Below are 25,232 nucleotides of genomic sequence, written 5' to 3'. Positions count from 1 at the left end.
TTCGTGTCTTATCTGAACGAAGATATATTGGTTTTGCTAATATAAAATTTTGAGTGTTTCTTAAAGCAGAAGTTTATACAAATATATCCTTGTTTACAACATGATTTTGGATGATACATGCTCATTCTTGCATATACGCAATTATCAAAGGCTGTCTAGAAGACGGTATGAGCTACAAAGAAGTTTCAGGCGAATGCAGGGACGAAGGTATAGCCTAGACATCTTGTACAAGAGTTACGTCATTCTTGAAAGAAGATTGCATTTGGATTCATGAAATCCTTGACAAGGGATTGTATTAACATTTGACGAGTAGCTTCGAGAGTATGTACATGTTATAGTTGTTGGTTTGGTTATGCATAGATTCATATTTTCATCAAATATGTAACTAAAAATAATCATATCGTGATAATTGTATGTATTTGCTAAATGCTAAGAAATATATATGTGTATCGTAGGTAAGGATCAAGAGATGTGACGACAACTAAATACACAAAGATTGGAATCGTTCTGGTTGAAGTTCCTTATGTTGTAAGGATGTTTCTATCACATGCACTAGTTTTTAATATAATCGAACTTATGTTTTATCACTTCACCAAATTTTAGTAAGATTACTTAATATTATTATTTTATAATTAAATTGAAAAAAATGAACATAACGCACATTCGGGTATCGGTCTCGAGCCTTGAAATGGGATGTTACACACCATCACGTAACCGTTACGGCAAAATTGGTCTCACTCCTGATCCAAAATGTGAAACTGACGAGAAACTGAATTATAACCCGTTCTTTAAAACTCAATCCACTTTTACCTATTTGTTGTTCTTTTAGGTTTTAATAAATTAAAAAACCGTTCACCAATGGAAGAGCGTAACATGATGCTTTTTCCCCCAAAGAAGTTGATAGTAACCGACTAAGTTGACCCTTTAACTAATAAGTACCGACCAATTATAACTAATCATTAACCAGTCTCTCTTTAACCAGTCAAAATGTAACCGTCCTGGTATAAATCCAGACCTTAATTGGTCCTCATATGATGTAGGTTTGACATTGATCAGTTTTCAGTACAATTTTCAATTATATCATGGTCTTCCAAGAAGGCAATAAACCAAAATACCCGATAACAATAATTCAAATTCAAACATACCAACATCAAAATCAATCGACGAATTGAATAATTCGGTCATCGTTTATGGGTCAAAAGAGCAACAAGTCAACCAATTTCTTTGCTAGAAATATCAAGTTTAAATACACAAAAAATCCACCTTTGGTGTAAATTATTTGAACTTAAAATCTAATTAACAAAAAATATACGAAAATAGCAGTAATCAAAATTACATTAATTCCAAGTTTAACATGGATCTTGATTCGAGTCCTACATCTGAACATGGTCCCAATCAATCTGTTCGTCTTTTAAGTCGTATTCAGATTGGTGGAGCTTGTTACGACCCAACTTACTCATCATCGAAAGACCTACAAAGCACGTGTAAATAATAGTGTCACATTTACGAGTCTAACCCTTCCACCACCAACATATGATAAACACAATAAACGAAACCAACTCAGTATATTCCGTTCGGAGGTGGGTTCTGAAGGGAGGTCAGGTGGATGGTTGTATGCAAACATGACCTCTGCTCCAAAGACGAGCAATTGTTTATGTGGACGCCCCCGACTTTTGGTTATGTTTGACAAAGTAACTATTGACTGATATGCTAGCTTACAGTTAGATGAAAAGGCTAGATGTTAGCTAACAAGTTGGCTGATAAACTAGTCATGTAGGTAAAAGTTAGCAGATAAGCTAGATGACAATGTAAAATGACTTGAAGAAAAACATAACGGCCATCTATGTCAGATAGAAGAGGCGTAATTGAAAGAAATGAAAAAAAGCCCCAATAAGCTATTTGAAGTAGCTTTTTAAAAAGCTAGCTTATAAGCTAGTTTATGCATAACCAAACAAGGTTTTCTCGATAAGCTTAAAAAATAAGCTAGCTTAGGGTGATGAAAAATAACTAATCTACCCCTGGCAAAGGATTGTGTGAGAAGCAGAGTTGAGGTGAGAAGCGTAAGAAGGGATCTGGACCCATGATCACCTTTAATCTCAAACCCACCCATGAATGCTCTTGATACAGGGATTGATCTAGTCCATCTCGGTACATCTCATCTCGGTGCATCTCATCCTAATGTGCATCCAAGTGTGGAGATCCCTTCTTACGCTTCTCACCTTAACTTTTCTCTCACCGGAACCTAACCCATCTACCACTTGGGGATAGAGAAAATTTCTGCATACTTCCTACCCACACAAACCATACTTTCATTTTTCGCAATATAGGGTTTTCACAGAAACACCTTCTCTATCCCTTGGGACAGAAGAAAGGTCTGCATAAATCCTACCCCTCACAGACCCTACTTTAGATTTTTTGCAATCCGGGGCCTTCAGGAAATCAACCTCTCTATCCGTGGGGGAATAAGAAAAGGTATTTGGATATCCTCCCTCTTACAAACCCTACTCTCAAATTATTTGCAATCTAGGTCTTTAGTTCAAGGAAAGAGCCTCTTTATCTCTTTGGGTAGGCCCTCGTAGACCCTACTTTTGAGAGGGATATGCCGAGTACGATTGACTAGTAAACAAGAAAAAAGCCGAAAATAAAATGAGCAATGGAGAGAATGTTAGGTACCTTCGACTACTTTGTAAAGAGCCGACCACCATCTCTCCCTTGGGACGTGGGATCGATCAAGCGTCTCTTCAATATCTTTGTCATGCTCCCCTTTCAAAACACCTTGGAGAGTTACAACCGCATCCTTTGTTTTCTTAAGGATATTGTTATCATCTTCAAATTCCATGTGAACAAGGTCGTTTTGCGATGAAGTGAGGCTAGCGGCAAGAGCAAACTGGGCGGCAGCCGCCCACCGTGAAGAGGCAAGCCATCTCCTCTGTCCATCTATTGCTGCCTTCTCCGCCTTATCTCCTTCCGCTCCAAATGCTAAGCTACGCAAATACTCTGCATTTGCAGCTCCTGTACTTTGAACCATTTTCGAGAAAGCAGTTTGTTCGTCTTCCAAAAGTTTTACTGGTGCATCATACTCAACAACCTGAGAGTTTTAAAGAAAAATGGATTACTTCCAAAAGGGTGTTACATTTTGGCTTTTGAGGTCAAACCCTTTTGACCTTTTTCCGTGATTATCCATATGGATCAATTTTACAAATTCAACAATAATACTTCTACTTAGGAAAAATGCATCAAGATGCAACAAAATTTGCCTTAGTTCCCTATTCAGTGTAACAAAGGATTTTTTTTTTCTAAATCAATGTAATAAAGTTTCAAAATTTTATATTTTCTACCATTTTGACCGGTAACATCTGATGATGTCTTACTCAAGATTATCGTCCATTGCGTTGTAACCCTTTCCTAAACAGGCACCACATCATCAAATGTTATAAGATGAGCAGGTTACAGGTCAAAATGGTTACAAAATAGAAAATTTGGAACTTTGTTATGTGGACTGAGAAAATAAACTAGTCCTTACGCTAAATCGGAACTAAATCAAACTTCGTTGCATTTTGCCATACTAAAATCTAAGGAAAAGTCCGGAAAACCCAACGAAATCCCCGATTTTGAATGATCAAGTCCCTAATACCTTTTTTTGAATGAAAAAACCATTGAACTTTCTCATTTTGAATGATCAAGTCCATGACCATTTTTTGTCATCGAAATTCTAGAGATTGATTACCGACATCATTTTAACCCAAAAAAGCTATCTATAACCGGCTAGAAAGATTTTAAAGTAAAAGAAACCTAAATCAGTTTTTTGAATAAGAAAATGGGTACCTGTAACTGGCTAGCAATCATTATACCAAAAGTATAATGATTTTAATTTTTAGATATGAGAATTGGTCTGTGCAAAAAGCAAACTTGACCACTTTGTTTGGAAAGGAGGCTAACTATAAAGACCATAAATATACAGTTCTTTCATCAAAAAATTCATTAGGGAACTTTTACATAAAGCGATCAGTACCTGACCAGCATCAAGGAGAAGAATACGGTCACAATCGATGATGGTATTTAGACGATGAGCAATGATGATCATAGTACACGATTTGAATTCTTCGCGAATGGTCTTTTGGATAAGTGCATCTGTTCTAACATCAACAGCAGCAGTTGCTTCATCAAGAACAAGAATCTTCGATCTCCGGAGCAATGCACGCGAAAGACTTAATAGCTGTCGTTGTCCAACACTGAAGTTCTCTCCGGCCTCTGATACCTTTATTACAAGAAATAATATGTTGGAAGTAATTATTATCATAATGTAACTCACGCATACTAAAACCTTTTCTAAATCTACGATTTGAGAAGGTGAAAATAGGGTCCTTTGATCAATGACTCGAAACAGGAAATGAACATGTACCTCGGCATCTAAACCCAATGGATTCCTCCTGATGACATCCTTTAGATGGGCTCTCTCTAAAGATTCCCAAAGATCAGGATCATTGTGCTCATTGAAGGGGTCAAGGTTAAATCTTACAGTCCCTTTACAAAAACAATTTCAATAATCAGGAAAAATGAACTTCAATTGCAGAGTATAAACCAAACCAAATAAACCCAGTATATTCCACCCGAAGGTTGGGAGGGGGGGTGCAAATCTGACATCTGTGAGAATATGTGGAAGCTCCGAATCACTCCCCAAAAGAGCCCTTGAGGAGAAGGGGGAGGTTCCAACATATATACAAGAAAAATGGTTAAGTCTAGTCGATGCTGAACTCCAACACGCCCATGCCAACAGAGGCTAGATGGACACAGATTGTCCCAGGGTGTCAAGTGGGGGATAGCCAGAGTGTCGAGTCCCTAGAGTGGCAGACCTTGGCTCTGATATCATGTGAGAATATGTGGAAGCCCCAGATCACTCTCCAAAAGATCCCTTGAGGAGAAAGGAGAGGTTCCAACATATATACAGGAGAAATGGTCCAAGTCTAGCCGACGTGGAACTCCGACAACATCTACCCCAAAGGGTAGAGCAAGAACTTAAATGCAGACTATCATTGGTGAAACAAATACACCAAGAATACCATCTTACAAGTTGCTCTGCCCAAAGAAAAAAATGCAATCTTTTCTCTTTTCGATAATTTTTCAGTCCTAATTCATTTTTTGCCCACTAGTAGTCATTAAATGGAATTAGAAATGTCTGATTTTGGTCCACAAGTTTCCTTCATTTTATCCTTGTTAAGGGGCATTTTAGACATTAGATCAATAGTCAGAACATTTTAATTAAACTTTGTTACATCAAAAGTTGCAATTTTGTGGGATAGAGGGTACAATACAAAGAAAAAGGACCATGTTTTAGGATAATAAAGATTACCAAATATATCCAAAAACAACAATGAAAAAAGCTTTGATGTACCTGAGAAAAGAACAGGTGCTTGGGGTATAATACCAAGAACCTTGCGAAGATCGGTCAACCCAAACTTCGCAATATCACAGTTATCGATTATAATATTTCCTCTTTCCAGTTCCACGATACGAAATAAAGCATTGAGCATGCTGGATTTGCCTGCTCCGGTCCTTCCAACTATTCCAACCTTGTCGGTTGGGGGAATTGTGAAAGACAAACCATGCAGTACAGGAGGAAGTTCAGGCCTATAGCGTAAAACAACATTTTCAAATTTGATCGATCCCGATGTAGGCCATCCAGGTGGAGGGCGATTGTCTTCAATAACAGGAGGAGCCTCAGAAGGCAATTCAATATAAGTACCAACACGCTCCACAGCATTCAAGCTATTCTCGGCTAGACTTGCAAGCCTAAGAACAGCGGTTAATAAGGATGTGATATTTAATGCATAACTTAGAAGAAGACCCATGGTAGATGCAAAAGCTTCTTGATTTCTTGCCTTGCCATTTTGCATAACAGCAAAGGTTGCAGTCAACCAAATCATGAGCCCACCAACGGTTTCCAACCGGATTGCAAGCCAACGGTTTGCACTCATGTTCACTAATGTATACCTGATATTATTGTCCATGGAATTCCCATTAATCTTCGACATTCGATCATAAGCTTTATATGCACGAATGGTAGATAAACCATTCAGTGCTTCCCCAAATTGTGCATACACAGGAGATCTTGTGATGGAATCCAATCGCTTTACCTCACGGGCAGTGCTCTGAAGGAACGAATAACCAAAGTAAATCACAACATAAAAGTACAGAAGATAGATCATTATTTAGACCATCATTTGTGCATATCAAACAAGCAAAAGGGAATGAAATAGCACCAAATCCAACATGCTTATGGCAACATTACAAGATTATACCAGAATAAAAGCAGAAAATATATTCGATATCACAATAAAAAGAACAAGATACTAGAACTACAGATGACTAATCATCTAAAAGATAACATGTAGGTTTGCATCTAAATAGTGGACTTATCAATAATCTAGTTCACTTCATTGGAAAGAGATATGTAAAAATATATTTTCAACCACAAGGGTGGTGCCTGATTGGTTTGAGCTTGGCTCCAAAGGTCAAAAGTACCAGGAGGTCCCAGGTTCAAATCCAAGGAGGAATAAAAATCCCCTTGTGGTCATGGAGGTTCAAATGCGGTGACTCCAGGCTATCTACAAAGCAGGTGGTTGCCCTGGGATTAGTCGGCTCGCATAGCGGGTTGGATATCTAGGTTAATCATATATATATATATATATATATATATACATATATATATATTTCTGAATCAATATAGAACTGATGCCACTTCAACCAAATTATTGAGATCCAATGATGGATCTTTTTAACTTAATTGAATCAAATATAATATATTGATCGGTAAACAAACTCACATACCTGATAATACAGATAAGCTGCATAGAACAGCAACAGAAGTGGCAAGATAGCCCAAAGAGACATGGTGCTCAATAATCCTATTAGAACAAAGGTTGACAAGAGCTGCGACACTTGACCCAGAAACATGTTCACAAATGGGGCAACATTCCGATCTATGTCACCAAGATCTTTTGCAAATCTATTAATGATACGTCCAAGGGGATTCGTGTGGAAAAAGACCATAGGAGCTCTCAATATGGAGTTAAGCATAGCATTGTGCAACTTCCGAGCAGCAATAAGGCTTGTTATGATCAACCAAAAAGAATTTGCCAATGTCACCAAAACCTGAAAACCAAATTGTAAATCCATTAGTTTTAAATTTTACAGCGGACAAAAAAGTAAATTAACCAATGCATGGATGCTCTCAACTTCAGTAAAAAACTGCAAGAAAAGAAAAAAGACCATACACAAACTTGAAGAAAGAAGAAGTTACTGCACTAGTGTCCAGCTTATATTTCATTTTCTATATAAAGGAACACACTCTTAAAATCGATCAGAAACGTACTTGACCGAGTGATAGAAGTGCATATATAAGATTATAGAATAATGGGCTGTGGGTCTTCGGGGAGCTTTCGTCTGTCCAAATACTTAACCACGTGCTACTCAGTATTCTTAAAGTTTCTGTTGAAGCATAGCACCCGAACAATATAACCACAACCCACCAGCCTCCTAATGCATCTTTATACCTGAAAAAAGAACAGACAGAAGTACAGTAAATAAATAGTTTGTATCCCCCAATGAATATCTAAACTTGGTTAAAACATGCACACAAGAACAAATTTCTTCCAATGTGCAATCTTAATTGGTAAAATTAGCAGGATTTGAATATAACGTTTGATGATTAAGATTGGTCTTTTCGAGTATTACATTAAAAATAATTAATAAAATGTTGGTCATGGTGGATTGAGGTGAGTAACTGCAGATCAGTTTTGAAGAACACATGTAGAAGAACATCAGATCCATTTTTATAGACCTTGAGGTTTTGGGTATGCTTATTTATTCTAGAAGATAGCATAACCAATCAGATATAATCAGATAGCAGTTCATGTACAGTTGAAATTTTGTGCTATAAGCTATTTACCTCTTCAAAACATTAAAGCTGACAACACCCGTCTCCCGTTCTTCTTGCTTAATAAGAACAGATTTGGGTCCTTTCTTTTTGTCAGCATCTTTAGCTAACTCACCAGCTACACCATTAGTCACAGGTATTGATGTCTTTGTATCAGCCTCTCCTGCCTCTTCTTTTTCCTCCACATATTCTTCCATTTTTCCTGCATTCTCCATCAACTTCTGGAAGAGTACACCATTCTCTGAGAGTTCTTCATAGGATCCCTCCTCTTTCACCATGCCTTCATGGACCAAGAGGATCCTATCCACTTGTGAAAGAAAATGTAGTTGGTTTGTAACTAGAACACGTGTTTTGCCTCTTAATTCTTCTTTAATACATTTCTCAAAGACCTGGCAATTAAAACAAATTCATATTCCACATGAGATCACTTCAAGATGAACATTAAAAGATGATGATGAATGTAACAAATTGCAAGAATTTAAGTTGGTGATGGGGCTTTCATAGTAATGACCATACTTGCATCCATTTCATATTTAAAGAAAAAAGTGGATAAGGAAGGGGGGGAAAACCAAGATGTAAGCTCTGTCTGCTAGATATGGAATTTTTACCTGTCGACCCACATGAGCATCTAGAGCACTCAAAGGATCATCAAACACATAAACGTCAGACTTAGAGTATACAGCTCTAGCCATGGAAACTCTTTGCTTTTGTCCTCCACTAATATTGACCCCTCTTTCACCAATCTCGGTAAGATCACCACCCTAGCAACACAACATATAATATATCACTTACATCGAAGATATGGAAGTTGGAGCTAAAACTTTGATAAAAAGGTACTTACTGGAAGCACGTCAAGGTCATGGTGCAATGCAGTTACATCAAGTGTCTTCTCATACCTTGCAGATTCAAAGACGGATCCGAACAATATGTTGTCACGTACCTGAAATATAAGCATATAAATCTCGAATGACTATCAGGGGAAAATGAAAGACAGAGATGATCTATTGTTCTAATGTCTATCACTAATGTTGTGTTCTCGAAACCTTTATTACGAAGGAAAGGGAAAGGAGGCAAGGGCTGGAAAGTAAAAAGAAAAACTAGTGTTCTCGAAACTCTTTAGGGAGAGAAAGGAAAGATAATGATAATTTACCTTCCAAAACTTCCCTCAGAAATGTGGGAGGAAAGGAAAGAAATTAAAACCCCTTAAAAAGATTATTAAAACTACAAAACTACTCAACCTTTCATTTTAAATGATATATTTTAAAGGTATATTTGTAAAGTTGACATCTTTCCTTTCCTTTCTCTCCTATTCAAGAACATGAAAAATTATTTTCTTTCCTTTCTTTTCTCTCCAAATTAGAGAACACTGTGTAACTGAGTCCAAACCTAAGGAGAAAGAGCTTCCATTTCAACTCATTAAACCTCATTAGCACTTTAAATATTCATCAGTAGGAAAAAGGTCACACCGGAATAATAACACCAAAAATGATTTTGCAAAGACAAGGAACTCTTGAAATAAACTAAATGGCAAGACATGACATACAGTTGCGTTGAAAATCCATGACACTTGTGGGACATAAGCAACTGTTCCTCTCATAATAACATGTGCATCACTAACTGGAGGAAGTTCTCCAAGCATAGCAGATATGAGCGATGTCTTCCCCTCCCCTGTACTTCCAACAATTGCTACGAGGCTACCAATTGGTATATCTAAATTGATATTTGATAATACGGGTCTATCTGACTGCAACAAGAAAAAAGAGAACCAATTAAAGACACTTTAGACATAAATGTGATTGTATAAATCAATTAATATCATTTGGTTATAGTAAGTAATAACTATAACCCTGAACTTGCGAAAAATAAACCACGCATGCTAACTAAATATTTAAATAATAATAATAATAATAATAATAGTATAAGACCTTTGAATCCCATGAAAAGAATCCATTCCTAATTGAGATAGCTGGAAGTCCTGCTTCAAGAGGTGGATTTGGAAGAAGAAGTCTCTCCTCGGCTAACAGTAGGTCTTCCAGACGTTTCAAGGACACATTGGCATTTACGACCTGCGAATAAAAACAGTCACAACTCTAGTTAATAATGCTTATCCATGTAAAAGATAAACTTTATTTGTTAGCTAGACTATTTGCTAGAAAGTAGCAATAGATAGTTATCTTAGTATTAGCCATCTAGTATAAATAGACGACTAGGTTTATTGTAGAAAATATGTGTGAATAGAGAAAAAGTCTCTTTTACGTTTTATTATTTATAAAAGCAAAACCTTTGAAGCTCAAAGTCGTTCTTGAATGTTCTTATTTTATCTTTGAGACTTCATAACTTTCTTCGTAAAATCACTATAATTTGGTTATTTATAACTAGATTATTAGTGTTATTGAGAGATCTGGGATCAACAGTCTCAGATGTCGATTATACTAAAACATGCAGTAAGAAAAATCAGTAAATAGCAACAAAACTTTCAAGAAGTCAACTTGATGAGCAAGGGAATAAAGCCAGATAGCAGAAAATGTTACGAGTAAAATGAGTTTGTATATATGGTAACCTAACATGTTGAGGAGACTTATCAATAGCCATATAGAACTGATATCCACCAAGTATGTTAATGTAACTAAGGTACCCAAAAATCAAAACATAAAAAAGGAGCAACATAGATTGTTGCAGCAGTGTGTCAAATAAAGGCTAAGTGATAAATATCCAATATAACAAACCTGGGTTATCATATTCGGGAGCATGAACAGTGGAAAACGTAGTACAGCAAACAAAGAAAGTGATGTGAAGGCTCTGGCAGGTGTCAGGTCTCCTCCGAGTAATGTAAACATTCCAAACGAGACCACAATCACAACCACTGGAATACTATTTAGTATAAAAGTGTTCAGCTGCAAAACAAGGAAGCAACAATGTCAGTCACAGAAGAGGATGAAACATGCGGAAAAGTATGTCACTATAGAATGCACTGGAGACTATGACAGAAAGAACAATATTCTTGCAACCACACACCCCCATCCTGCATAAATCTGAATAACTGAAATGGAAATGATTATCGAAACAAATATTAACAATAAACAAAGACCATTTAGCATCTGAAACTTAACCATGAAATCATGTAGAAATATTAGATGTATCTATTGATTGCGATGAACAGTTGGTGGGCCTGAATCATCCAATAAACATCAAATAAGAGAAAGAAAATAGTCCTGATTACTAGCCATTGTAAATTCATCTTTGTTACCTAAAAGCCAAAATATAGTGAAAAGGATCTGCCACATGAGCAGGAATAAATAGTCCTGATTACTAGCCATTGTAAGTTCATCTTTGTTACCTAAAAGCCAAAATATAGTGAAAAGGATCTGCCACATGAGCAGGAATGAAGCATGTGTAGGTAGAGGAGGACTGAATCCAACACAAACAGATACGTACTGGGGTAAAATGCGCATGCAGTTTGCTTAATGAAGTCGTATAAAATCTGAAACATTCTTGCTATGCATAAATTTGGAAGATATATTGAGGATGTCCATGATCTTTGTTTGGAAACATACCGATCCTAGCATTTGCACTTTCCGAAACCACGACAACTCCTCTGTTCGGACACTTTGGACCTTTTCTTGGAAACTATTCTCCCAAGCATAGCATCTGAAACAAAATTTAAAGAGTCACAATGACTATTTACTACTCAAACTACACATGGAAAAAGCTGGTATTCGAAAAGGAAAAATTAAAACATATCAGAAGGAGAAAGAAAGAGTACTTCACAGTGTCCATGGCTGCTAGGATTTCATTCATGAGGCCAATTCGCTTGTCAGTCCGCTGCAGTCCTTCCTTGGACATTTTTTGCATTCTACTGATAACAAATGTCTGTTTCCAGAAGATAAATTACAAGTTTTGATGATAACTAGCACCTCCATGCATAATAATAAAGAATTTATATAAGCAACATACAAGTCATAGAATTGCCCATACTTAACTTGCCTATTAATGCAAATAACGTACTTACGTACATGCCCAAGTGGCTTGTTCAGACAGTTAAGTCAAATTTGCCATTGTTTGAGTGTGCTTCTTTGTGTGAAAGTTCATTTTGTCTTAAGCTAAGAAGTATTTTGCAAAAGTTGGCCTTTGAAAGTATGTCTATTCCAACACATATAGACAACATAAAGCAGGCCAAACGGGCTAAAAAGGAACTCCATAATAAAGGCCTGAAGGTAAATACAAAGCAAATTGACATAATTGTCTGTTGTATACTTTTATATCTGTTAGTGTTGGCGATTTTAGTGTCATCAACCATTTGGTGTGATTGTATTTACTTAAGATCGATTGAGGCGATGAGGCAAACATACGTGAGTTAGGAGGTGTTGAGTGCACACCGACAAATGTTGCCCCTATCACCTCAGATCGCCATAAAGCGGGGGTCAAGGGGGCCGTGCCCCTTTGCGGGGTCCTAGGAACAGCGCCTCTGGCGGGTTTCCAAGGGTCTGAGCCCCTTGTTTGTTTTTCAGCCATTGATAAGCCATTGCTAAAGGTACTATTGTGCCTGTTGCTGAAGAGCCTCGGCTGTCGCTGAAAGGCCTTCAGCTATCGCTGTAGAGCCTTCAGCTGTCGCTGAAAGGCCATCGCTGAAAGGCTGTCGCTGATAGTCTTCATCTATCGCTGAAGATGTATTTTCCAGAACTTAAGATTCGGTTGTAACTACCTTTTGACCTTATCCATTAATGGTTGCAACCATTTATCTGCCGTAACCGTCATCTCTCTTATAAATACATAGTTTTGTGATCTTAGTACTATATATACGAAATTAGTGCCTTATTTCGTAGCATTTTTCTAGATTACCCACTTACTGATTTCGTGTAAACCCAAGGCATAATAGGGGCTAAATACAGTATTTGGAAGGTAATTTCCAAACACGATCTAGAAAATTATCCAAGGAATTCTAACCACAAACCTCAATAGACAACAATTAGTCCTCCCTAGGTTAGAGAATATTTATTAGATGCCTAACTTATCAAACCTAGTATCAACCATTGTTCCCTGAAGGGGCCTTAACAAATATGAGCTACTTAACCTCCAGAATGTATCAAGACCGGCTCAACAGAAGGTGGGTTCATGGAAGTACCAAGCACCTTCTCATGAACAAGTGAAGATTGATCGCAATACATTCTATAGATGTATATGAATTGGGCGATGGGCGATGGCCGATGTGTATGAATTGGGAAAATCCAAAGAGGGTGAAGGAATGGGGACGTCAGTCATGAACTAGAGGTGAATCCAGCTGGTAGGATGTGATGCTAGTTACAAACACAAATGAAGAGTTACAAATTATGACGATGGCTGAGCAGAAGCAACTGATCAAGCCCTAGGAGGAGATCACTCTGAGAACAAAAGGCAGGGAGATATTGATTGAGTGGTACACTGCCTTTGAAGGGAGAGACACGGATGTTTCGTGAGGACATTTGTATCTAAATACATAGCATTCCATGAAATAAAAAAAGGAACCAGAAATCATGTCTATTCCATTGATCGATACAAAGATAAATATTGAACAATGCGGATCCATAGGTTGAACAAGGAGAAACCCTAATAATGAAAAAGAAAAAGAAAAAGAACATAACTAGCTAAATCCATTTTAAATCATTTGGTATCTCGAAATATATTTGAGTTTTGCAATGTCATTATGTGTTATGAGAGATGATCAATCTTATCCCATCGAGTGATATTGATGGTAGCAATTAGTGGTTGGTTCGAAGACTTGATGGAGAATGAGACAAAGTAATGAATTTGTATTCATGCAGGAAGATGATACAAGCACACACCTATATGCATATATGTATGTATGCATGCATATCTACATATGTATGTATTTGTACGCATGTCTGTAGCATGTATATGCACATATGTATGCATACTGAAAACAACAGATACCAACATGAACATCCAACTGAAGATGTTGTGATCGTTAAAGTACCTGTATGGGGAACATGAGAACTAGCAATAATGCACCAAGGAGCGAAGCAACACCCAGTTGTTGGTAAAGAAGAATCAAAGCGAGAATGATACGGAAAGGGGCAGACCACAAAGTGTGAAGTGACTGGCATACTTGCTGAACAGAAGGAGAAGAAAATAAAATTAGATGTTGAACTAATTGAAAGCAGCAATACTTTATATTCGATGGCCCGTATTTTGAGAAGCTCATTTGTATAGAGATTGCAAGTTAGGAGTTATAAATACTTCCCAAGTTCAATAAAACTCCATGAAGCAAACGGGGTGCATTTCAATAGCTTTTATACTTAAAAAGAGAAACATGCCTGGAGTGATTCAGAGTCAGTTGTCATCAAGTTGGTTATCTTCCCGGATGCAATCTTTCTGCGACTCTCATTGGTTAGCCTTAAAGTCTTCCGAAAAACTGCAGCAATCTGTAAAGAATCACAGATTCAATAGTTGTACCAATCTCTAAAAGAATCTTAAAAACTTTATAAGAAACAAGAAGCTATTGTACTTGATGAGAGTGAAGTAACTACCAGAGTTGAACGAAGACGGTAACCAACACGCATGACATTCTGAAAGTACTGAGCCTCACACAGCACACCAAGTACCTAAATTTATAATCAATATAACTACAAGTATGAGAGATCCCAAAAAATTGGGAGAGATAAACAATAGTAATCATATTCTTTTATTCCCATGGAGTGCTACATCTCATTAAACTGTCAAAATCTAGAATATAGATAGGGGAGATGACTATGATCTATCAGTTTAGATTTTAATTGAACTCTGACTTTTAGATATTGCACTCCCTAGAAGTAGAATCCAATGCAAACTTATTCACATGCATCCATAAGGCACATCACCTTATCAGAAGAAGCATCTCACATTCTCATGTTTGTGTTAAATATTAGCTGCCAATATATATGTTATATTTTTTCCTTTTATGTAGGAAACTACACAAAAGGAAAAGATATAAAATACATGTTCACAGCTAATATTTAACAGTTTCGGAGTCATATAAATCTTTTAAACAATAAAGAATAATAAAGTTATCGAGCTTGTACCACTCCAACGAAAATTGTGAAAGCATAGATGTAACCGATCTGAGCTGGACCGCGTTCTTGCATAGACTGCAAATTGTCCAAAATTAGAAAAGAAAAAGAAAGGGAATCTACTGAAACAGAGATAAGAAATGGAGCTACAGCAGCTGATAGTTTCCCCTGAGAAGAAACATTTCATTTCCCATAGAACCACATAAACTTCATCTCCAGTCAATCATTTGAATAAATCATATATGCATAATCAATGAGAAGAGATGAGTACAATCTACCATAAATGTGAACTACACAGTTCCAACTTTATATGAAATAGCATATCATTATCCTTTTCTCAGTTAGATATCTTGCAGACAAGAACTTTTTTAATACAATAAATAACTTTTAAAATTATGAATATAAAATTATGGTCAAATTTTAGAAAGAAAGAAAAACTAACATCATGAAACTAGCTATAGTTTAAAAAGTTTGTTGTAAAGAAAGTAGTCAGATTTTGAAAATAGTTTCTTCAAATAACTACCCACGTTGTTATAAAAATATACTCGCAATCTTATAAATTAGTGTGTCATAGAACAAATGATATTTTGAAATAGTTTGTCATTATATGTGTCACATTAACATGGTTCATCTTAATAATTGTTGTCACAAAACCACTCACGTTTGAAAAAATTCATTTCCATAGAAAGTCACATTTTAAAGTGTCATTATGAAACTACTCATAATTATTAAGACAAAAAATTTGTTGTCGCGTTTTAAAACTGATTGTACAAAAGTGGGCACATTTTACGAAATTTGACGCCATAAAAATGCCTTCATACTGTTGTTACAAAAAAGACACCACTTTGTATATTTAGAATGAGCATGAACATAAATGCAATCAATAGGTAGATCTTATTATTTCACAAAGATGGCTTGAACCAGCAAAATTTATATAGAGAGACTCAAAAAGATAAAGATCTTAATAGGAGATGTTTGGAAATAGCAAACTCACCAATAATAACTGGTTCAGAATCAGTGGCCCAACAAACTGAGAAAGATCATTGCCAATCTACAAATGGCCATGGAAGAACAAATATATCAAGAACACACCATTACAAAATTTGTAAGCGTCATGTCAATTGAAAGATAAATCTTTATTAACCAAGACCGAAAGCTCACATAAGAACAATTGAAAAGGTTATATTGTTGAATGTCAAGATAGCACCAAACATAAATTATTTTTTTATAAAAACAATGCCCTCTCGGACCACAAGGAAGTTCTAAATCGGTAAAGTTACTATTACCCAAAAACTCAGAATCATTTCATTACTTTTAATTTGACATCTATTTTGATATAATTTTTCATCCGTTTTTTCATGGTTCTCCGGTTCTTTCTCTTTTCAAGGTTCACTCTGGATATTTGCCCCTATGTATATATGACCAAATAAGAACTTACTTTTTTATCCTGTCTAAAGTCAATTGCCTGCTTCAATGATAAAAGACTCAAATAAGGCATATAACAGTTCAGGTACACAGAATGGCATTAGGCAAGACGATGTATTTTCACAGATGAAAAAGATGACTGGGAATATAAAAAATACACCACAAAGTTTACATTCAAGAGATTCATCAAAAGCTCATTTTTTTCTAGGATTTCATTTTATTTAACACGTCAACAATGAGAATGTTTCCAAGGAAACGATAAAATGTAAGATTCAAAACAATTCATTGAATACCTTCCAAAAGCCTCCCCACCAAAACCTGTAGCCAAATAAACGTTTATATATTTAGATCTTCTCATGCTTAATGGAAACATCATTACAAGCAACAAAACTTTGTAAGAACATGTATTTGTACAGACCTTCCACCAAGACTACGATGTAAAGCCCTTACAAGCCATGGTTTAGGTTTGCGGCACTCTTCTGCCCAACATTTTTCAAATCTGAAGAGCAAAAACAGAATCATCATCAAGCTGAACTGAAGTGCAGAAAGAGATTATCGTTCATTTTTAAATCCACCAATTATAATACATGCAAGTAGAAACAATAACATGCCTGCTATTTAGCGTTTCTGTCTGATCCCAAGTGTCCAGTTTCCATATATCCTTCTCTGTGAGAGGTCTTTTGTAACCTAAACTCATGAGTGGATCCATCCAAGCAAAGAAGATATCTAAAAAGAAACAAGAAAAGGTATCATAAATCGCTTCAAGTTATTAACATAAGAAGACTATTTATTGAAAAAAAAGAAAAGTACGAATCATTTGCAACAAAAGAATTGTTCAAGACAACATGAAACAACTCGAACATTCTTAATTTATAATACTAGATATCAACCACATCATATGAAGGTACAAAAATGAAATGCCTGTACATGATTGTGAAATTGTGAATAGCACAATGGGTGGACAAGCCCTCAAATTGAATCATGAATCTTACCCAACCAAGCCAAAATAGGAAAAGGTTGGCAAGAAGTAACGAACATGTTCTCACGAATATATATATATATATATATATATATATATATATATAATGATGATTATACATGTTGATAATGCTCCATTTTTAATACCTTTAAATACATAAAGTATGTCATCAGAAGGTTACAATATACAGTTTGCATATATCAGCTTTCCGCAATTAAACTAGTAGCACTTACTAGAAATAATGTTGGTGTGCCTCTCAGGACAAATTTGCTCTCCACCAGCAAGTTCTTCATATTCAGCATCGTCCAGAGACTCTGTCCGTATTGGGGTATAACCAGGATAAGGATCCAATTTAGGAAGATAGACAATCAAGCATACCCCAAACAGAACCTACGTCAGAGAAAAGCCCATCATCAAACGACTGTATTACATGTCTAGAACTCGGGATTCATAATGCAACATGCATTCAGGTTATAATTGTAGTTCATATAAGTGGTAGATTTTGAGGCATCTAGAAAACGAACTTGATTTTGATAAATCTATGAGTCAACCAATTGATTTTGTGAGCATGAAACAAGAGACTTCTGTTCAAACATAAAATAGAGATAATAGTTTTAGATCTGATAGTCCATGCTTCTCCAATCTACTAACTACTTGAAGTGCCAATAATAGAAACAGCTTTATTTACGTAAACTGCAAGAAAATTATGCAGATCAATTTTATAAATTTGAAAAAAAAAAAAAATCATTCCCATTTGAGGTGGGGAGCCTAAAGAAGTGGGTAGGGTTAAATTTCCTCTGAATGAGAGTCAGCAGAAGATGAGGGCATTTGTTCATCCTTCCGTTCAAACCAATAGAATTGGCTACGACAAACATAAACCATTTCTTACTTAGAAAGTAACAACATTTAGTTAACAACCCTTTTAGATAAGTAACTACACTTTCTTTTATTTCACTGATATTGTCTACAATAAAATCATAAAAGTAAATAATACTTTATATGAAAATAATTTACTTCTGTTGTTAATTGTTAAACCATTTTACTGTCCAAACATACTACAATGATAGGGTACTTTCAATATCAATGTTAAAAATCACAATAGGATTGAAATAAGTAGTAGAAGTTAAGTTACACAGGTGACATTCTTGATGTTTTCAAGGGAAATGAGAATTCAAAATACATACAAGCATGCTGCAACCAAAGAGTTTCAAACCATTGCTGAAAGCTTGTATTACATTTGTTGGTTTGAAAGCTTGCATCACATTTGAAGTACAATATTAGATTGAAATAAAAATGTATAGAAGCACAAGGGTGTAGTAGGTAGAATTATTGCAGATTGCTTGACTCAGGTCTCATAAAACTACAATACTTTTGATAGAAGAGCTCATTACTACCAACAACAATCCTAAGTTAATGGGAATGCTAACTGAATCTGGTAATACTGATCTTGACTATCAGCAGATTATTTTAAATAAAAAATTATCGTTGGTCTTGTTCAACTCATGCTAAAGTTACAAACTACTAAACAGGAGAACATCTAACCTGGATGACGACTTCACTGGCATAGATATACAGTACATATCTGCAAGGAGCAACTTCAATCATAAATTGAGATGTTCACCAATTAAAACAGGGAGCATTAAGACAAGAAGAACTACAAAACACAGCATGTACCAGCTTCTGCTTTTCATCAAACCATATCCTATTGTTTAACCAAAATTTACACTAGAGAAAACACCATACAAAAGCAAACGTATGCATCACAATTTCATAAACATAGGACTAATAACAACGATCATGTTCCATGTCTCCCTCTACAAATAGAAGAAAATATTAGAGGATGGTCACATTGAGAAAATACAAGTCATGTGATCAGTATATGTAATTTGGGGTTACTCCACAAGCAATTGGTTTTGAAATGAGAATCCAAATACCATCCCTGAAATTTGAAATTCACACAAATAACCTGCTTACTTAGAAGTTAAACTTAAATTGAATCAATGATCTTGACCAAGTCAAATGGGATTTCTTTTTTTTTTCTTTTTTTTTTTTGGGGGGGGGGGGGGGGACACCTTCTACAGTTAGAAGGCCTCCTAGGAAAGTTCTCTACCAAGCTTGTCACACTTACGGTTAGAACACCTCCTTTCAGGTTTGGACAAGCCTTTATGTTGATTAAGCTTGAAGGATTGGGTCAATTTCATACATAGAGATCTACCAGAAGTGTTGTTGCTCCCTTCTGGCCTAAAATCATCTAAGCAATTCTACCTCAATTATTGCAGTCTTCTGTCAAAGAAGACCAATAGGCAAATCAACTTGGTCTGCAATGCCAATACTTGAAGGGGATAACAATAGAATAGAAGTTGTATAATCAAAGTCTTAAGGAATTAATTGCCTTTCATGAATAATCAAATAATGTAGTGGTTACAGTAAATATAGTATCATTAAATATTGTTTCACTTCAGCTGAGAGCAACAATGATTATCAAATGAACATTTCCATCATGTGAAGAAAGAGCATCATTAAGAACCCAAGGTGTAACATGGCATATGGTGTCAATATACCAACCAAGCAAAGCAATTTTCAAGTAGCATAAAAACTAACCTGCTGTAATAACTGCTCACGGAAAGCACAAGATTGAACAACACGGCATCCCCGAGCAAAACATAGAGGACACCGAACCTCACAAACCAACGAACTTCACAAACATAAACCATCGTTTCAAGGCCGATCACGACAAACATACAGCACCATGCAAGAGCCTTAATAACTAAGGTAACAATCTGCAATAATAGATAAAAGAACGTAGTAGAGATCAGAAGAAATTACTTCGTGAGGTAGTTCTTTGATAAATTTACTAATAAGAAATGGGAAAAGAACAAGATCAGCATGCAATGCAATTCAATCATTGTGGAAGGCGGAAAGTAGCATATTAAGCTTTGAATAAGTGACATCTTTGGTGAAAAATAAGATAACCGAAAAACAAACAATGGCCTTTCTACTAGGAGGCAGGAAAAGAAGGGTAATGCTTACCATAACCACAAGCAAATCAAAGATCATATAAGAATTTCATGTCAACCGTTTACCGTGTAAATATAATATTTACTTGTGCCTTATTATGCTTTGTTTGTCTCTATACACATTCACACAATCACGATAACATGCCGGACACTATAGTTAAGTGTGAAACACGTCTAAACCATGTTGAAAATTTTGTTGCTCTTCGACACTTTACACATATCACATGCTTCTCAAACATATCAAAATCTTTGATTATTCTATTCTAGTCCAGACACTTCCTGGACTCCTTGCTGAAAATCGTCTGACCCACCCCCCTCATAAGGCTTCGCCAGTTTTCACATCACACACTAACGTAGCGACAAATAGAGACCAAAGTACTTTGTCAGTGATTCTAACTTTCATTCAGTCTGATTATGCGACACCGGTCTTTGAAGTTGAACATGCCCCTTCTGCCATATAGTTTCGAGGTCAATTCCTCTTTCTAACTTCTTTTCTACCGGTTGAGACAAAGTCACGTACGACGAAGAAAAAATAAGCCTCRGTCTTATCTCGAAAGACTCCATTACCAGGACTACTAAAACGATATTTCACTCGAAGACGGCGGCAGTCGCAACAAAGCGAATCCTTCTTTTCATTGTCTTACTTTACGCGCAGAGCAGGAGCTGGTGTCTGGATCTCCAGCCCCATCTGCATAGGAGTTATTTGGGTAGAAGAACCCATCGCAAATAGTTCTCTTAGTATCGGAGTCTTCTTTTGACAGCTTGTAGATGTGCTTGTCGAGGAGCATGCATAAACTGAAAGACTTGATTCACAGCAAACGTCATGTCGGRCCGGGTCAACGTGAAAGACTTTAGGCCTCCCACCATACTTGTATAGTTCSTTGGATCAAGTCTTTTCTTTGAGTAAAGCCAAAGCCTTTAGCGACTAGCCTGACCTTTTCCTCCTAAGAGGAATCACGACCACCACAWTCCCTTAAAACCTGGTAGTGAGCCTGTGAGTGTAAGGCCCTACAGATACCCCCACATCCAAAAGGCTGAGATAGAAAAACAGGTCAAGGAGATGCTGTTAAGTGGTATTATCAGGGCAAGTGTGAGTTCTTATGCTTCTCCAGCCCAAACTATAATACTGCTCTTTGGAAACATGAGTCCATATATATGATAGTCTCAACACCCATTTAGCCATCATGTTGACCTCTTTTTCCCAATCCAACAAATTTAATCCCCAACTAAACAACACAGCAAAAACCCACTGTAAATTCAAAAACTACTACACAGTCTTTTTTCCATCTCATATTAATAACCACCATAACTGTTTTTAATATCCGAATTTGACATCCGACCCCATATAAAATACGCCTCATATGGATATAACCCAGGAGAGCAGGAACAGAAGGATTTAAGTAAAGGCAGTAACTTTAAATTTCATCCCCAATCACCAAGATTTTATACAGCAGAACAAAATGGACTTTGAGGCTGAATAACCAAAACTTCCAGCTTTGAACCTTAGAAGAAGTCGACACATAGGTTTGCAAATGTCCTAAGATAGATATAGGGAGAAATCTTGGAGCAATCCATGTGCTTTTAAGGTGTAGGTATTGTGGGTTAGCTGGCTCTATTGTCCTTCTTGTTCACCATGCCTCCTCCTTTTCTCTTTAGTTTTTATTTCTTCTCGCCTTCAATTTATTGTCACTTGTTTCAGACTCTTTGCAATCTTTTTTAAACCTTCCTTCAGAAAATAATAAAAATAAAATGTTTTGCAAGATTGGCTTCCAACTATGGTTTTCAAATCTTTTTCGCAAGCAGGGGGTCTACTCGGAAATAGTCTCTCCACCTATTGAGACAGATGAAATATTTGTGTACATCTAACCTCCCAAGACTCTACCTCCGGGTGGGATATACTAGGTATGTTTGGTTAGTTTATACATAAACGATGGATAAGTGTTTGATATGTTGGTTGTAAACACTTTCAACCATCACCAATGTCCACAAATGTGCCATTAACTTCAAATATCTTAGAAACAGGGATTGGAAAATGTTCAACTTAACTTCCCAAAGTACTGCATGGCCCAAATAATGTGATACCTGGGACTATTAAAGAGAGAGAACCCTGATAAGCCTAGAGGTAGACATTTTACATGTATGTTTTTTATAACTTAAAGGGAGTTAACCACCCTTCAATAACATTAATAGTTACTATAAATGTAGTAACATCAAGCAAAAAACAAAAGGAAAGGCCGACCAATAACATATTGCATAGCCCTTCACAATATTCTATACCTTCACAATATTCTATATCATGCCTATGCTTTCAAATGTTAATATATGCTTGGTTTTAAAAAGCGCGATGCGATCTGAGGCGGTAAGGGTCCCGGAAGCCGATGCATGATGTGGATGCGCTCGCATCACGCACGTGATGCGCCCGGTATTCAAAAAATACTTATAAATTAATCCTACATATCAATTTCTACCTTAAAAATACTTATCTATCAAAATACTTCATTTATAACATAAAGTAGTTCAAAAAGTGGCATTAGAATCATAAAAAGTTCGTGAATCGAAATAACAAAACACACAAACTACTACCATGAAGAACACAAGTAAATGTCTAATAGTCCCCAATCCCTAAACTAAATGACCAAGTGACCAACTAATACTCCCCAAGATCAGCATCATCAAACCTCAACACGGGTTCATCTCCCTCATCATTATCAAACCCTCCAATATATGTTTCCACCTCAACTTCATCATCTTCACGACTCATGTATATATTCTTAATCTGATATGCGACTTGAGACTTGAGAGGGGCTTATATTTTATTAGGTCATTATAACCTCTAAAGAATGAAAAAGGAGCCCAAACATGAACATACAGGATGCGCTAATGCACGCATCGTGTGATGCATAGCTGATGCGACCGCATCAGAGAGCATCATGGAATCGCTTCGCATCATCCCCTCTGATGCGTTACCTCCAGCGCATCAGAGCGCATCACGCATCGGAGCGCATTATGCGTGCATTTTTAAACCAAGAATATATGCACTTCAATTTTCAAAAGTACATGAAAGAAGTGGTAATAACTTATGAGTCAATTCAAGTTGCTAGGTGAAATTTTTTTGGTAAAGAGATAATGCATATAGTGTAGGTATCAATTATCATGTTGAGTTTACAAAAATATATTTACAAACAACAACAAGAAAAGGAAAGAGAAAACAATAATAGACTTGTCAAACTACCCAAGGACACTCTAATGTTCTTACTAATCAGTTTTCTCGAGACAATAATCACCAAAAATCCATTAAGAGTCAGGTTCAGGGGAAAACCACAAAGAAAATGAAAAACTGAGGAACACCCTGGTAACCGTTGATCTGTATGGTATGCACATATGCATACAAGTAATTTGTAAGCAATTTGTCCGGTATGCACATGTGCATAAAAACCAAGAAACAACTTCAATTACTTGAATGCACATGTGCATAAAAACCAAGAAACAATTCCAATTACTTGTGTGCATACCATCCGGATGAATGGTTAACAGAGTGTTCCCCTGAACCTCCCTTATCCACCTAAAATTCCTATATACACAATCAAATTTCCTAATAATATCACCACTAAATAGGTTAGAACAAATAAGAAAGTTAAAAGAAAACTAGAAAATGTTTACAGACCGGCTACCAAGTCAATAAGAAATAAACAAACCTCGTATGGAGCAAGACCAGTCTCTCCATCAACATTAAATGCCGAAACGCCCATTATCAATCTGAACAAAGGCTCAGCAGTAGAGTATAAAGCCAATAACCCCAACCAATAATTGTAGATTTTTGACCTCAATTTGAACCTTTGCACTTTCAAATTCTTCTTTGTGACCCATATCCGGTATAAGCAAGTCCCCAAAAGGACCAAATGGGAAATGCCAGTGACCAAAGAGTCTGTTGCACAGGGTGTATAAGTCCCAAATTCATTTTCCAGAGCTGTTTCCCATACCCCATTTGGCACAGGACGGCAATATGACACAGAGGGATTAAACCCCATCTTCCCGACTTAAAATAACTCAACTGCTTCTAGATTGTTAACTTCATTTTTGTCTTTTCACTTTCCTGCAAAAAGAAAAACATTTTAAAACACTCAAAATCATATCTATATATATTACATATGTGTGTGTGTGTGTGGAATTAAAGCAAATTCAGTCAAGAATATAGACAAAAATGAGCTCTAGTACCAAAATATATCATGCTTTTGACTGGTATCATATGAAACATGCATATCTGGTGCAGCTATCAGTTCATCAAAAAAAAAAAAAGACACCTGCTGCTAATTTCCATCTTTGGTTGACATTAAACAAAAACCCGCATCTTGTCTTGATTCATTAAAAAAAGTCAACTGCTGCTAATTTCCATCTTTGATTTACATTACATAGATTAATAACCTAACTATCCAAGCCTCAATTCGATCACATGAACAGATTATATCATTATTACAACCAACCATCAGATTTGGGGTTCAAACAAGTGACACATTTGTGGGATTCCATTAACAATAATAATAGTCATCGTATTCAATCTCTTGAACAAATAAACTAACAAACAAACATCAAAAACACCAAAAACCCATTGGTTTCAAGAAATCACAAGTTCGTGTCAATATGATATGATCATCATCATCATCATCAGTACATACCAAATTTAGATCGAGCTGAGATAGACAGACGAACGGGGGGTTCCCTTAACAACCACACATACGGATTGATTGATGATGATGATGATTAGGTTAAAAAGGTGATGTGATTCGGCGGAGAAAAGAGAAGACAATCGAATGGTTTATGATGCAGCTGTGAAG

The 25,232-nt window shown here is 36.3% G+C and overlaps 1 protein-coding gene across 1 annotated transcript; it reads right to left on the bottom strand.

Moving 5' to 3' along the window:
• Positions 1–1,150: 1,150 nt before the first annotated feature.
• LOC112502857 (ABC transporter C family member 2-like) lies at positions 1,151–25,232 on the bottom strand. The gene is made up of 28 exons (XM_025106869.1): positions 25,074–25,232; positions 24,096–24,493; positions 19,985–20,163; positions 18,926–18,965; positions 17,617–17,773; positions 17,016–17,130; positions 16,823–16,903; positions 16,698–16,722; positions 15,974–16,030; positions 14,992–15,057; positions 14,461–14,535; positions 14,248–14,355; positions 13,908–14,042; positions 11,700–11,806; positions 11,491–11,584; positions 10,663–10,830; positions 9,862–10,002; positions 9,480–9,680; positions 8,778–8,876; positions 8,545–8,697; positions 7,949–8,325; positions 7,373–7,553; positions 6,829–7,152; positions 5,393–6,149; positions 4,403–4,524; positions 4,013–4,258; positions 2,674–3,088; positions 1,151–1,471 (listed from the first exon to the last, which is right to left on the bottom strand). Exons 2-28 carry the CDS (start codon positions 24,426–24,428, stop codon positions 1,374–1,376), a joined length of 4,854 nt encoding a protein of 1,617 aa, XP_024962637.1. The 5' UTR covers positions 24,429–24,493; positions 25,074–25,232; the 3' UTR covers positions 1,151–1,373.

This window comes from Cynara cardunculus, unplaced genomic scaffold (assembly GCF_001531365.2).
Source record: "Cynara cardunculus var. scolymus isolate 2C unplaced genomic scaffold, CcrdV1 Un_Scaffold_2080, whole genome shotgun sequence".
In the NCBI taxonomy this organism is placed as follows: domain Eukaryota; kingdom Viridiplantae; phylum Streptophyta; class Magnoliopsida; order Asterales; family Asteraceae; genus Cynara; species Cynara cardunculus.
This window is presented reverse-complemented; position numbering and strand designations above follow the sequence as displayed.

Bases quoted from the DNA above. Each gene is read 5' to 3' on its own strand.
- LOC112502857 (XM_025106869.1), bottom strand. From the start codon at position 24,428: ATGGGGTTTAATCCCTCTGTGTCATATTGCCGTCCTGTGCCAAATGGG. The intron at 8,877-9,479 runs GTATGTCATGTC...CTTATATTTCAG, and splicing joins CATGGATTTTCAACGCAACT to GTACGTGACAACATATTGTT. The intron at 4,525-5,392 runs GTACATCAAAGC...GTTTTTGTAAAG, and splicing joins AGCACCTGTTCTTTTCTCAG to GGACTGTAAGATTTAACCTT.